This window comes from Poecilia reticulata, chromosome 17, assembly GCF_904066995.2.
Source record: "Poecilia reticulata chromosome 17, P_reticulata-male-v2, whole genome shotgun sequence".
In the NCBI taxonomy this organism is placed as follows: Eukaryota; Metazoa; Chordata; class Actinopteri; order Cyprinodontiformes; family Poeciliidae; genus Poecilia; species Poecilia reticulata.
The window spans coordinates 13064990-13080269 of NC_088846.1; the positions used below are offsets into that span (position 1 = coordinate 13064990).

The following is a 15280-nucleotide window of genomic DNA, read 5'->3' on the forward strand; positions in this document are numbered from 1 at the left end:
AACATTGAGGTTTATCGTCGTGTATTGTGGCAAAAGTTCAACAAGTAAATAATTCAACTGGTGTGCCAAAATACATTCTTTAGTTGTTCAATGTGTACAAGCGGAAAGATGTGCAGTGCCAGCATGGGATTTTAGTCATAATATATCAAACAACAACAAACTCAAACGTAAAAATTGTAAACTGTGGAGGTGATGTAGTTAACTGCGGAGGTTATTAGTCATTTCTGTTTTGTTTGTTTTGGGTTTTTTTTTATAACTTTTTCCTTATGAAATGTGAATAATGCAGACAATCCCTAGATATTTAAAGTATGTTGAATGAGTAAAAAGGACATTTCCACATGGCGACATCCTGTACGAACCTGATTATGTTGCATCATTTATGAATGGTGAGGAAAGAACAAACATGGGTGGAGTCGTGTAGAAACAACAGTATCGGATTGGATAAACTGCTGCCTCAAATGTGTTGTAGCGCTCAGCGATTGGCTGCTGGTTCCAGTAGGCGGGGCTTATTCCTAACAAGGATACGTTTTACTCTTAGCTTAAATCGGCTCTGTCACACTCAGAAAAAGCAGCTGTCACACCGTGTGCTGCAGTTAAATCGTTTGTTTTCGGAGTTTTAGACAATGTCTAACCACGGATGAAGTAGTCTGGCGATTCAAATCCGTTTTCAGCTGCTTGTTTTCACCAAGGTTTTATTTTTAAACACCGACCGAGCAGTGACTCTGCATGGAGCAGCCGAAGACGCAGCGTCGGGACTTCCCTACTCCACAGCCTGCAGGCGGGGAGTCACCGATGCGTTTGACCATCACTTCAACAACCGGCTGCCCGGTGGAGCTCAGCGTCCAGCGGGGAGAGACTGCGGAGGGGCTGAGGAAGCTCATCTCCCAGAAACTGGGGCTGCAGACAGACAGAATCATAGTGGTGCACAAAGACAGGTAGGTTAGCTCTGACTGTGTATGTGTCTATGTGTGAAACCAGTGCGTTGCTGGTTTGAGACACTTTACCCGCTTTGACTGCGGCTGGTGGTGGTGAATGGATGTAGTGTGAAGTATTTCAGGTCATTTACCATAAACTTGTATCCTTTTTGTGTTATAAAGCCACCTGACTGCAGGGACACTGCTGGAGCAGGGTGTGACAGATGGCAGCAGGCTGACTCTAGTCCCAGTTATTGAAACTGGTTCAGCAGTAAGTTAGTCTCCCACATTCGCTGTTTGCAAATGTAGCAAAATTGTATGCAGCTATGAACAAAAACTGAGCTTTTTTGGGGCGGGGGGTTGTGGTTATTTATTGCAGAGTTCAACTAGAGAGAGGACAGTGATGGACACGTTGGAGAGCTTAACTGAATCCCAGGTAAGAACCTGCATTAGGTGCTAAATGGACGTTGTTTATATATATATATATGTATGTATGTATGTATGTATGTATGTATGTATGTATGTATGTATGTATGTATGTAAGAATGTATTTTCTTGTAAAATATTCAGAGTTTATAACTAAAACCTGAGCTGAACTGTATGCAGGTGCTCGTAATTTGTAATTTAATCTTCATCTTGCACCAAAATTAGCACCACAAGGCTCAGTGTTTGGTACAACCCAGTTTACTGAATCTGTCTATGCGTCGATTGAGAAAATGTATATGACCCATAAATTATAAATATATAATCAGTTAATCAGATTAAAAGCTTGTCCTGAAAAAACCTGTTGGCAGAAAAGAAATAAATATATAGGCCTATGTGTCTTTGGGCTAGATCTTCTTAAGAATAAACCACTTTTTCGTTTTGTCATTAAATAAATGAATATCTGGATGGTATTCATTTGGCTTCACGTACTAAAATGAAGAAACTTGTTGTTATCTTTGACTATTTTTGACCAGTGTAATATTGCCTGGTCAAATACTTTGGCATTTAGATTGATTCAAAGTGACTCTGTGACTTCAATAATTTAGCTTACTTTTTTAGCATTTAACTGAGTTGTTTCATAACGAATTTGTTGATTTATACGATTTTTAATCAGAATGTCTATATGATTGGATTGTGTACAAATTCAGTGGATTTGAATATATAAACTTTACACAAAAACTGAGGAACTGTGTGGTATTTTTTATCTTGTTTAAATTGCACTGCATTTGTAAGGAAAACTTGACAAACCTCTCTGCCAACGCCAAACAGTTTATGGTTGAAGCACTGTGATGATGTGGCATAATACTAATAATGAATGCCATCTGTGTCACTGGAAAAACAATGATAGTCATCACTGGAGGTAGTCTAGGTTCATGGAAATGTCAAGATTATAATAATAATAATAATAATAATAATAATACATTTTATTTATAATGCCATTTATGTTTTAGGGCAAAGGGCAAAAACAAAACCAAAACAAGCTATTCCAATGGATAAAAATTTAAGTAAATGAATAAATAAAAGAAACTAAAACCAATATCTAAGAAAATGAACCAAAAATGTAGCTAAAAAGAAATGCCTTGAGGTATTTAAACAGTCAGTGGATAGGTGGAGAAGAAACCACCATGGTTCTCAGTTTGGTTTTGAGTATGTGGAGCGGAGGGAGCGTGTTGTGTTGTGTTGTGTTGACCACCTTTTTTATCAAGGTGGGGGGTTTTCCATAGATGCATTGGTGTGTGAGGAGAGAAATCTTGAATTCAGTCCTGGTGGAAATGGGAAGCTGTGAGATTCTCTTTGACATTTTGACCATTATAAAGAAAATAAACTAACACAGCACAAATTTTCTTTATCTTGTAATTTGCAGCTATAATAATTTATTTATTATGTTTACTATTGTCATCAAGACAAACTCATGTTTGCTATTTATTATTTCTTTCAACAGAGTTTTGTCCTTCTTGGCCTCAGATTTTCTCTGAGCAGTTCTTAATTCACTCTCATTGTCAACAAAACAATGGTTTTCTCATCAGCAACTTTTCTATCAAACTCGGGATGAAAATCTGGAAGATTTCTTTTTCACTGATTGTTTTTCTGCACTCCTTGCAGATAGAGGACTTCCTTTTGGGGCGCCTGCCTCTGACCCTCAGCCTCGGAGCCGGCGCCCACACAATGTATGTGCAGCTCCAGCTGTCGCAGAAGGTCGGGGAGCTCCAGGGGAACACGGACTCAGTGGTTCAGACCACATGCAAGCCTCAAACTGCACAGGCGAACAATGGGAACCTCTTTGAGGCGTCCTCTGCAGGGTCCTCCTTAGGATTCACCAGCCCACAGACTTCCTCTCCGCCCTCGCCCTCGGATCGCTCTGCATCCTCCCTCCAACGTAGCACACAGAAACCCAGAACTTCCTTTATCTCGTCCACATGCGTAGCACCTGAGCGCTGCATCGATCCTCCGTTAGTGCGTCGCTCACAGTCTGACTGCAAACCTGCTTTCCCTTTGGACTCTACACATCCTCCAAATCTACCTCCTGCAGCTACACCAGTCTGTTCATCCAGACCTAGCAGTTCTCAACCAGGACCAACTTCAGCCTTCATAGAGGTCAGTGATGATACCTGTTTTCCTCTTGCAATGGTTGTAGTTAACAGGAAAAGAGCAAAATCCACTTTTAGTTTTTTATAGACATTTATTTTATTGTTTTGTTTTTTTTAACAGGGAGATGTTCCTGCACATAAGTCACAGCCTCCAGGGGCGGTCATTGACAGCGTCGTGAGTCACTTTCCAGGCGTCTTCTCTGGGACGTTTTCTGGTAGGTCTTTGTAGAAACAGCATGTAAATATCCTTCCAATAGTATTTATACCCCTTAAAGTTTTTTTCACATTTCATATTAGAAAAGCAAACTTTAACTAAATGTGCTTGGTTTTTTTATGTGATACTTAAGTCTTAAAGATATGGCGCACTTATGTATTCTGTTCCGTTTATTCTGATACTTAATCAAATTTGATGCAGCACCTCCAGAAGTCATTTACTTAGTAAACAGAGTCCCTGTGTGTAGTTTAATCACGATACAGATACGTGATCTATGCTGTGGTGCTGTTCAGTAAAGGCTTCAGAGTACATTAGTGAACAAACGTGAAGACCAAAACATGCAGCAAGCAGGTCAGGGAAAAAGCTTGGGAGAAATTTTAACCAAGTTTGTTTTTAAAACATCTTTAAAGAGCACTATCCAGACTATCTACTGAAATGACAGTAGAAAGAGTTTGGGACAACTACAAACCCACCAAGACATGGCTGTCACGTAAACTAGGAGAGGGAAGGAGACCTCATAGAGAAGCCACCAAGAGGCCCATATTCTCTCTAGAGGAACTAGAGAGACCCACAGCTCAGGAGTCAGGATCTGTCATCAGGAGATCGATTGTTCATGCACTTTATGATCCTTGGCTTTAGCAATGAGCAGTAAGAAGAAAGCCATCCGAAATCCAGATTCAGCATGCAAAGAAAAAGATTATATCTGGCAGAAAACTGGAACTGTGAAATGTGGTGGCAGGATCATGATGCTGTGGAGATGATTGTCCTCAGTGAAAACAGGAAGGCTCTTCAGGATGATGAATTTTTCAGACTTTATTATTAAAAGTGTTGATCATTTCCCGTCCCAGGTGTTGATCTATTACAATAAATGACATTGATTTGTGTGGTTATAATATGATTATAATCACGTAAACTTCAATGGGTACTTTAAAAATGTGCCAAACTTTTTTATTTATTTAATCAAAATGAACAAATAAACATTGTAACAAGCTTACAGAGAAGGTGAAAGTTTACACAAACTGTTATCAAAGACCTAGCTCAACAGCTTTTCCCATTTCATCTGTATATTAATAATTAATATTTCTAATAATGTCCAATCCTATCAGGGACTCTGGCCCCGTGCAGTCATGGAGGCATCAGTCATCCTCGTCGCGGCATCGCCATCATTCTCCAAATCCTCAACGACTTGCTCAGAGCTGCCTGCCACCACCAGGGGGCGCTGCTGCCTCCTTTATGTAACGAGTGCACCGCCTCAAACCTTCCAGGCAGCCATCTCACCGCAGAGGATCCCTGCCTGGGAAGAAACAGACAACCCCCGACCCAAAGCACAGAGCGCAGCGGTAAACTAACACGGTGTATTTGATGCACAATTCGGTATTCTGATCCACTGTTTTATTGTTGTCAAATTATAACAAATGTCGTCCGAAAGCATTTTTTTTAGACAAACTGGTCAAGTTTAGACTCCATGTCAATTTGTTTTAATTTCTTTTATTCCAAAACTATCCACTCATCTACGTAATTGCAGATTTAATATACATTATTTCAAATATTATTGTAAGATTTTCAGCTAAAGTGTTCAATTAGTCCACTTTCCAACAGAAATGTGTAAACAAATTCAAAATTTTCCACCAGAATGAAATGCACTATATATATATATATATATATATATATATATATATATATATATATATATATATAATATTTGTCTTTGTGCATGTGCAATTTCACTCTTTGTTTTCACACACATGCATCGAGTGTAACACGTTTTTTTTTTTCTTTCTTCTTCTCTCTCTCTCCAGGAGGGGATGAGAGTCAGACGCTTCACTCCTCTGAAGAGAATAAGACAATGCACTGCAAGATGGAGCGGCTGCAGCTTCTGATGCATCAGAGGCGTCGCCAGAGGCGGATTCGTAGGTGTTCTCTCCTCCATGGATTCGCTCAGCCAAACCAGCACCGGCTCCACCGTTCCTAGTGTACGCAAGCCGCTCACTGTGATTTCTTCTTGTAGCTATTTGAACAGAAGGAAGGAATTTTCTTAATATGCAGTGCATAAAACCAGAGCAGGTTTTTTTTTTTTCTGTTCCTAGTGAGATTTATCAGTAGCTCTTGAGTAGCAAGAGCTACTAAAGAAAAACGTATAAGCTTTATGGAGATGACTCTTAATGTAGCATAATAATACAGAAAGTTGTTTTTTTTATTTCTCTGTTCTACATTCATTTAGAGGTTAGTTACTGTGAGCAGAAACAAAACAACTTATGATTAAGAGGGTTTCTGTTCTCAGCTCTGTGGGTTTTGGGGGCTTGTTATTCTCTGGACATAAAAACAAATAGCAAATCAACCTTGAAAATGATGCAGGACTATGTCGTTTTTAACTCATGAGTTGTGCCTTACAACAACATGCAGTATTTACAGATGGTCCTCCTAGTTTTCCTTCTCCACCAGTAAGACTATCCCCAGCTCATGAAATATACATTATGTTTTCCTCCTCATCCTTAAAGGGATATTTTAGGATTTTGAAATTGAGGGTCTTTAAAAGGTTTTACTATCTCAACTGAAGTTGATAACCCTTCTTACTTAGTATAATCTTTGCAAACTTGCTTTCAAATAACACCAGGATTATGTGTGCAGGTTAGAGCACACATAATCGGGCAGTCTAGAGCCTTACTGAAATCCCTAAAAAAAAGGGATTAATCAACAAAGAAATTGATTAATATTAAAATATTCTTATATTCCTAACAAGCCTCAGTGGTCGTTGTTACTGTAGGACATGATATTTTCACAATTAAAAATAACGACAGAAAATATTCTGAAAATTCTGCTTGTTTTATTTCTGAATATCTGGTGGAAATCTCCTTGAATATGATCATTGAGTATGTGTTTGTGCATAAAATAAGCAGATTTTTAGTTTCTAGCTCGTTGAAAATGCTTCTTTTTTTTTTTTAAAGTCGTTTATGTTCTGTAATCAGAACGTGTTTCAGGAGGATCATTGGTGGCGCACCGCCTCCAGCCTACGCTGCTTGTGTCCATCAGCTTCTTTGCAAATAACCACTTGATGGCTTGACATTTCATATGAGCGTTTGCATAAACTTCTACCACCTTTATGAGATTTGAGTACTTTTAAGATAGAAGTCAACATATGTCGTGGCTCCTCTTGGGCCAGTATTAGGTTCAGCCTCCAGGTCTGTCTAATCTGATTATTGAATGAATACTAGAAGGGTTGTATTATATTCTCCTCAAAAAAATAAAAGGACCACTTAAGTGTTCACTTTATTTTTTTGAGCAGTGTATATTTATAATATATTAGCAGCTCAAAACCTTTGAAGGCATCTTTAGTTTTAAAATCTTGAATTATCCCTTAAAATATGCATCGATATGTCTGTGTTGGTTTCCGGTTCACCTCCACGCTGTAATTCCTGTAATGTGAACGACACAGTCCAAACACTGTGACTTGTCTTGTTTGGCATACTGTTCTGTAAATTTTATGTAAATATTCTACTTAGTGATGTATTCTGAGTTAAGTTTATCTGTGATTGGACGAGATCAATGTATTTGATCAGGCGACTTACCTCTTTCATGTTTATTAAAGAGTGTGCCTCTTACAACTGACCACAACTCTAAGCAATATATTGCCTTATCATGAATGTTAAGAGTCTGTGTCATCTTTGGAGAATATTCCCTTTAAAAATGAAGAAGAGCATATAAACAACAATGAAAGCAGAGACTTAATAAAACCTTGAACAGACTTTATTAGTTCATTCGACTTTTCTATGTGGAGTTCACCCTTTCACGTTGAGGCATTTGTTGGAAGAACCAACTGGTTTGTCAACACCGTTTGTCGAGGGTGAGGAACGAGGAATAGATCAACTCAAAACTGGCTCTTCACCCTTTTATTTCATTCAGTGTCATCTTTATGGTGTGCTGAGTGCTGGACTGTGACTATCATTGTTCCAAAATGAGTTTGTGTTATATACACTGCATCATTTGACATTAAACATTTTTATATAAAGCTAGCAATATCCTTATTTCTTTACGTTGAGAGACAATTCTCGGGTCTGGAAAAAGATCTCCAGGTGAAAATTATTTTAAAAAGCATTTAAAAGAATATTCAACTGAATGTTCGTTCTTTAGATGAATATTTAGAGAATATTCATTCTATAAAAGCAAAGAATGCATATTTGTATATTCTCTGTCTCACCAACAGCGTTTATTGCTTTGCTTCCTGTGAAACGCACAGGAGCTTCTTCTGCCGGGTTTTCGTGTGTTGGAAAGGAAAACATCCATTTCCTCCTACACTCTCCTCCATACTCCTCCTCCTCGTTTCAGCGCTGCAGAGAGAAGCTCCCCTCCCCCACACCTTTTGTCACAATCCCTGCCTTGTGGTGAAAAGACAAATCTCCTTTGTAGTGTGACATGCAAATGCCAAGTCTTAACCAGACTATTCTTCATTAGCATTCAAAGTGTGGATTTTGTTCTTTTTCGAGGTGAACCTCCCAGATCTCCTTCAATCCCAGGATGTAGTTTTCAGCTCTCTGCAGTGTGGCTATTAGGCTAACGCTAGCAACATACATGCTTTGCTTAAATAAAGAGAAACACAGGTTTGCTTAAATCCCGCCATTAGTAGCTGTTCATAAACCTCTCCTGTTTCACTTACTGGGGTGGATCAAAAGTGATGAATGACACCCGTTCAGAGCAGCACCGAGAACACGGATGGCGTCGTGAGTGGAGCTCTGCTTCTGGCGACAAATCAGTTGCGGTGAGAGGAGCTGCAGCAGCCGGGGGGTGTGCTGATAACTGATAAAACACATGAGCATGAGTAAAAACACCGTATGGGCTTTGAAGCCAGTGTTGGAGAGGTGACATTATGCTCTGGGAAATGAAGACTATGTGACACAGAGACCCCAAAAACATGAATGCATTGGGTAAATCCAAAGCAGAGCTGGTACAGAGGAGAACAGCCTTTGGAGAGGAGAGAGGCTGATTTCTGTGCAAACCTGAACAGCCAGTTTTCAACCAACGTTCTCTGTTTGAATGTTGAAAGACCTGAAGGCATTTTCAAATGCAACTACACCTCTGCCGGATAGCAACAACTGGCTGATGACCCTCATCTGGTTTATTGTTAGGCGTTTCACCCCCACGTCCTGTCTTTTTTTGTTGTTGTTGTTGTTTTTACAGCGACAGCTGCAGAGAGACAGAGTTGGACGTCCTGGGGGCGGCTTTACATACTAAAGTACTGCGAAAGAGCAGTGAGACAGAAACCAAAATTAGTCAGAACAAGGTCAAATGCGACAGGCATCTGATATGCAACACATTTGATTCCCCAATCTACACTGTCCTGAAAAAGTATAAATACTCCATTTACATTTTTATTTTGTCAAACTTCTACGTCATTCTACTCAAGTATTTTATTTATTTTGTTAGACAACATTGTGAAAATTGTTTAGGGTTAGGCAAATATTTTATTTTTTTTTTACAAAAATAAATCTGAAAAGAATAACTTGTATTCACCCTGTTTAGATACACCTAAATAAAACCAGACCCTCTCCTGCTTGGTGAATGGAGTCCACATGTGTCCTAACTAACCCAAAGTTAGCTGTTGTTTCCTCCTGCTGCTTGGGAGACATACTGTCCCTCCAATGTTTAATATTTTTTGCCCTTGGTATAAAACGATTATGTTGTCTGTCTACTGATGGAGCAAACTCGGAGCCAATACAGACTCTGTGCCTTTCTTGGAGCTTTAATCTAACCTGTTCATGTGTTTCTGACTTTGTTGCTCTCATATCATGTGCATGGTATTAAATAAACCTGGTATTTTCACTTAACAGTGCTTGGCAATATTTTTTTGTATGTATTTTAAGTAGTAACCATAGTTTCTGTCACCGTAAACTGGCATTAACCACTGGCAATGCCAGTTTGTTTTGGCATTTCCACTAAATGCTAAAGCAAACTGCTCTATTTGCCATTTCAGTTCCTAATATTTGCTGGCCATTGCAGCTTTTTAATGTTATGGATGCTTTTAGAGATACTTTTACTTCACACACCGCCAGGTTGGATATTGGACTTAATGAAATTAACAAATTGATCAGGTCTTGCTGCTTGAGTTCACATAATCTAACCAAAAAAAAAAGAAGAAGAAAGAAAACAATTCTAAGGGGGAAACCCTTACATTTATATTTTTAGTTAATGTAGGAAAATGCCAGTAGATATTATGTGTATGCTATAGCATACACATAATAGGACATAATATCTAAGAAATTTTTCTTTTTCATATAAAATATTTAAAAGATTTGATATGAGTCAATGAAGATAACAGTGAAACTTAAAATCCTCATTTTACATACAAGTGGATTATAACAAAGTTCATAACTGATAACGCAACACAAGCCAAGAGAGGGAGAAAAAACGCGTACGAATGCTGTGTTTTGTTATCAAATGGAAAATCTGTAAGAGAGATGAAACACGAGATATCTCAACATGTTTGTTTTTATAAAGATACTGCGTAAAATAGGCAGACAATGGAAAACAAAATGCTAAGACTTTCATACACAAACACATCTGTCGCGGTGAGAAAATGACAAATGAGTATTCCAAAATGGGACTTCTGCGTTTTTTGGACAATAAATAAGTTGGATCAACGAGGTTTGCAAAATGGAGGGAACACGAGGACGAGAAGCCATGAAAACCAACACCGCCCCTTTAATTACCACACAGAGATTCGAAATGATAAACGTAATTCCACCATTAAATGGTTTGCACACAACAAATATGGAGGACACTATAAAGGACAATTTAGGTTTTAGTGCGAAAAGTGGAAAGACTTCTCGTTTCGTAATCGAAACGAAGTGTTTTCAGCATGCCCACAAGTTGTTTTTCAGCCTGGATTAGTAGTTGTTCGATGCGCTGAACGGGAGATGGCAGTAGAGTTACCATACTGTTGAACCATAGAAGAAGTGTTCTGAGCCTAACATATAAAAAGGGGCGTCCCTCCTTTCCCGGTCTCACTCGACGCTTATCGACACGTCTTTACGTTCTCCTGTTCTCCACATAAGGACAAAAGGTATTTGCGCCGTTCGCATTTACTATAGTTCTGATATTTACGTAGGCGGAGGTTGACCGTTCTGCACTTATTCTATTTTAATGTAAGGTCTTGGTGTGTTTGAAAGATATTTTTTTTAGTAATCGTTAAATATAAAAATTCTAAAATTCGATGTATTCTTGGTGTAGAACATATGAGAAAAACAGGCATGGCAATTCTTAGCCTAATTTGGTTGTTTTGAATACTTATGTAAGCCTAAAAGTAGGGCAACGTGCTGCAGTTAAGTAGGTCACTAAGACAAAGACCAGCCCGGTTTTACAAAATGGCGACGAAGAAAAACCGGGCTAATGGCTAAATCAAACAAAGGCATCCCTTCTTATGAATTCGAAATGACGTTGGGTTTTAATTAGGGTAACCAAGTTTACATCGTTCATTTTACACATTTTATTAACCTAAAAGACATTTGTATTGCTTCGAAAAACCGTCATGAGTGACTGACCAAAAAGTGCGCAACTGCCAGGCGCCATTTTGTAACTGACCTACTTTCTGCTAAAGCTGCGTCATCGTGCCTGCCGTTTTCTTGACGAGGCTGGAATGGGACGTGTGGGATTTTCTTTAACACTCTTAATTTTTTTTTTTTTTTTTACTCTTTCAGTTACTTTGTGAAAATGTCGGATGAGGGTAAGCTGTTCATCGGAGGTCTTAGCTTCGAGACCAACGAAGATTCTTTGGCTGCAGCTTTCGGCAAATACGGAACCATCGAAAAAGGTAGTGTATTTTGAACTGTATTCTATAGTGGAAAAGGGCGCCATTTATATCAAACGGAAGTTTAAAATATATATATATATTTTTTAGTTGACGTGATCAGAGACAAAGAGACAGGAAGATCTCGTGGCTTCGGCTTTGTGAAGTACGACAATGTTGAGGATGCTAAAGATGCTCTGGATGCCATGAACGGAAAGGTAATTTTTGTGCTTTTATGTATTAGCCGTCTGCAACTAAATATTTTAAGACACAAACTAATTTGTGTCTTTTAATGCCCTGTAGACACTTGACGGTCGGGCAATTCGAGTTGATGAGGCAGGAAAGGGTGGTCGCTCCAGAGGAGGCTTTAGCTCTGGCCCACGTGGAGGCAGATTCAACTCAGGTGGCCGAGGGGGAAGGGGACGTGGCTTCTCCAGGGGTGGTGAGTATTGCAACCAAACTAATTCACTCTCCTTTTTTTCTCCCTGCTTTGTACGTAATATTTGCTCTGTGCAATTAGGTGGCAGCTACGGCGACAGAAGCTACGGCGACAGGAGCTATGGCGACAGGAGCTTCGGCGGTGGAGACAGAAGCTTTGGCGGCGGTGGATACAGAAGTGGAGGATATTCTTCAGGTGGTTACAGGGACAACAGGTAAGTCTGCTAACCAGCCTTTGAATAGCAATATCTACAAGCAATAAAGATGGTAAAACTTACTTTTGCTGTCATCTTTTAGGGGACAGGGTGGATATGGTGACCGCTCTGGATCCTATCGCGACAGCTATGACAGCTATGGTAAGCATCTTTTATGCGACTAAATGTAGCTATTTTTGTGGGCTGTCAAACCTTAAGTGATACCGTATGTTGTAGTGCTTTACTAAAGACGTTGACAACTTGCCGTAGCACAAATTTGGAGGATTCTTTTGAAAAGTTTTCAAACTACCATATTCAAGTAATATTAAGGATACCTTTTGTAGCCCTAATATTTAAGACTCATGTGTGCCCCTCAGTTCTGTACCTGAGCCCAAGGTCGAGCCTCATTGCATACAGTTGCCTGTCTTTGCTGTCCCGTTCCACACTGAAAGAGGCTGGCGGAGACATTTAAGCTCTAAGGCAGATGACAATGCCACCTTCAAAAGTCGCTCACTTCTCAACTGATGGAGCCCTTTGAGCAAAAAAATCCAAGGGAGGGTTGTAGCACTAGCTCTAGTGGGTTGAATGGATATTGTGAAACACCAGTGTCAACATTCAGTGTCTTTACCTGTGCCCACTTCTTATCCTCCAGCGACACACGAGTAAACCTCCCTGATTCAAGATTCATCACTTGGCTGGCCGTATTTGAAAGCTGTGCTCCTCAAGGAAAAAAAAACATGTCCACGTGTATTATGTAGTTCTGTTGTAGAAGCTTGGCATCTGACTTAAATGTAGCCATGAGTTTTGGTTATTTCTCAACCATGTTACAAATTAAAATTCAGTCTTGCTCAATTGACCACTCCCATCGTTCAAAACATCTGTATGATCTCACTACTGTACGGTCCCCTTTTATTAACGTGGGGATAAAACAGCTATCCACATTGCTTTCTGTCGATCAGTTAATCAGCTAATTTCTTTTGTCCAGCACTTTAAAGTGTTTTGTTTTTTATAAGATCTTAAATGGGGCTTTTTTTTGTTATCCTTGTTGATAAACTGACCTACCTCCTACCAAATCTTTAAACTGAGGAAAGAACTAGCATTCTCAGATTAACCTTTGGGGGATTTTATTGTTAAATTTCTTAAACTATTGAGAACCTTAGCTTACCCAAGGCTCATTTTGTGTTCAATCTCCCAAAAGAGTGAATTCCTGGTGAACTACACATCCGAAGTGGCCGGCTGTTCATGAAGTTGCAAAATGCAGCATGCTACAGTCTGCCCAAGGTATCTTCTGTGCTCTGCTCAACATCTGCATCTTAAATGTGCTGTAAATGGACTCTCTTGTTTAAAGTGATCAGAAAATGTAACTTCGTTACCAGAGTAAACTGAACGGGAACAGTTTTTTTTTGTACTTTATGTTCTTTGTATGATCCAAGATTTTTTTTTCTTTGTCAGTTTGGCTTCATGGAGCCTATTAAAACAATGTGAAATGATCCTGATTCCGTTGCCTCTTCAAAATGATCACATGGGAAATGTTAAGGTGGTGGCTAACTCATTGCTGCGTGGGAACACTGTTTAATTCCCAACATCACTTTAAAATGAATGTTGTGGAAGGGCACTAAAATTTGGCTTTCTTCCATGAAAGATTAACTTGTGCAGCTGCTTAATTTCTATCATGTAAGGTTAGGCAAATTTTCTTGGTCCAGTGCCTCCTGTACATTTGTTAAAGGAATTTGATTTGAACCGTGTCCAGTGAGTTCAAACTTCAGTGAAATTTAAAATTGAAAGTGACAAGTTTTCAAGCCACCAGCTGGTGTCCTGTCAATGCTTCAGTATGTTCAAGACCTCAGCTCCTTCAAAAACCTACAAGTCCTTGGAGAGAAGTGTTGCGCCTGCCAACAAGTGCTCAAAGATGAAAAGCTGCTCTTGCCTATATCATAAATGAAGAAAGTAGGCCAGTGCACGTGAGGTAAAAATCTCCTTTTGCTTTGCTCACATCCTTGAAAAGCAGTTCTCATTGTTTCCATGAATACCTACAATTGTGTAAAGTCCTGTGCTTCAGATGTCTCCTGCAAACATGCCATGGCCTCCTCCCTGAATCAGATAATGCCATAATGAGGGAATGTTTTAAGGAAGCTTCCGGATTGTAGCGCTCTAAAAGTCCGCAAACATTTGCCTCTAAGTCACGGATAGAATTGTGCTCGGTCAAGTTCTGTTCACCCCCATTGCTCCTCAAAATTTCCTCCAGTAATAACTTTCCAAGTCACCCATATTACTGCAACCACACTACTTGAAATGTTTGTTCTCCTATGGCAAGTTTAAGTGTTGCATGCAGAATCTTGTGCTCCCTGTGTGTTCTTTAGACCTAATTGATTTCTTTCTCTAGGTTGAACTGACCCGCTGAGTCTTGACTGGATCTCATCACAGCGTGGTCTGATGGCTACAGCTGGCACAGTGCCTCAGGCAGACTCGCCTTATCAGGTAAATGACACTGCATGTGGACCTGTTCAGGTGAATCCACTTAACATTTTGAGTGAACCTGGCATGTTGATGTGTTGCAGGTCGCTATGAAGGAGTGGGTTTGGCGCAGTCTGCACCGAAAAGTACGGAAGGTCCTTTTGGATGGCTTGTCAGAAACGTGTAAAACATGAGCAACTGTGAAATGTTTAACGTCAAAGACTGTTGGAGACATTCTGCAGCTAATGCTTTTATTTTTGTAAAATAAAGCTGAGACTAAATCACTTGGTCTTGTTTTTACTTTTGTGATGGGGTTGGAAAAAATCATATGGCTCAAAGGCTTTTCTGCTTGACATATTTTCAGTTCAATGGCCTTCACATTTGAAAAACTGCTTCCCTTTGATGGGTACCTGGCAAATTAATGGTTACTGTAGCCCAAGAGCATCCCCTCGTTTGTTGCTAAGGCAGTTGTGCATGGCAACAAATGACTCGATGCTTTGATGTAATCTGTTACTAAGGGAGTTGACCAATAGGTGGAGTGTGAACAACTTTGCAAGTGAGGTTTTGATTTCTCCATTAGTCTGCACTGTTTTACTAGGTGGGGAGTTTATTTGTAAGGGGGGCAGAAGCCAGTTGACATGCTGGGTGCTTTCAAAATATCAATTTATCCTGTTACACTTGACTGGATTTATTGGTATCAGCATAGTTTTGTAATT

At 39.5% G+C, this 15280-nt stretch overlaps 2 protein-coding genes and 1 long non-coding RNA gene across 8 annotated transcripts; 2 read left to right on the forward strand and 1 right to left on the reverse strand.

Moving 5' to 3' along the window:
• Nucleotides 1-486: 486 nt before the first annotated feature.
• LOC103479437 (midnolin) lies at nucleotides 487-7444 on the forward strand. The gene is made up of 7 exons (XM_008433852.3): nucleotides 487-935; nucleotides 1098-1185; nucleotides 1294-1350; nucleotides 3003-3494; nucleotides 3609-3702; nucleotides 4808-5041; nucleotides 5501-7444. The coding sequence occupies exons 1-7, from the start codon at nucleotides 727-729 to the stop codon at nucleotides 5671-5673; spliced, it is 1347 nt and encodes a 448-aa protein (XP_008432074.2). The 5' UTR covers nucleotides 487-726; the 3' UTR covers nucleotides 5674-7444.
• Nucleotides 4500-8729, reverse strand: LOC145548051 (uncharacterized). Its single transcript, XR_014084340.1, has 2 exons — nucleotides 8353-8729; nucleotides 4500-5709 (listed from the first exon to the last, which is right to left on the reverse strand). It is a non-coding gene; the product is annotated as an uncharacterized LOC145548051 (long non-coding RNA).
• A 1873-nt stretch (nucleotides 8730-10602) lies between these two features.
• cirbpa (cold inducible RNA binding protein a) lies at nucleotides 10603-14845 on the forward strand. Of its 6 annotated transcripts, XR_535948.3 has the most exons (8): nucleotides 10604-10755; nucleotides 11390-11502; nucleotides 11590-11696; nucleotides 11782-11920; nucleotides 11999-12131; nucleotides 12214-12272; nucleotides 14494-14588; nucleotides 14669-14845. XR_535948.3 is itself a non-coding variant. In XM_008433851.3 (7 exons), the coding sequence occupies exons 2-7, from the start codon at nucleotides 11403-11405 to the stop codon at nucleotides 13311-13313; spliced, it is 504 nt and encodes a 167-aa protein (XP_008432073.1). In that variant the 5' UTR covers nucleotides 10603-10755; nucleotides 11390-11402; the 3' UTR covers nucleotides 13314-13600. The 6 variants fall into 6 exon arrangements, 5 of the variants coding, with proteins under 5 accessions (XP_008432073.1, XP_081454639.1, XP_008432070.1 ...); XM_008433851.3 differs by lacking the exons at nucleotides 14494-14588; nucleotides 14669-14845 and adding an exon at nucleotides 13309-13600 and having other exon boundaries at nucleotides 10603-10755; nucleotides 11782-11881; XM_008433848.3 differs by lacking the exons at nucleotides 14494-14588; nucleotides 14669-14845 and adding an exon at nucleotides 12763-13600.
• The last annotated feature ends 435 nt before the right edge of the window (nucleotides 14846-15280 follow it).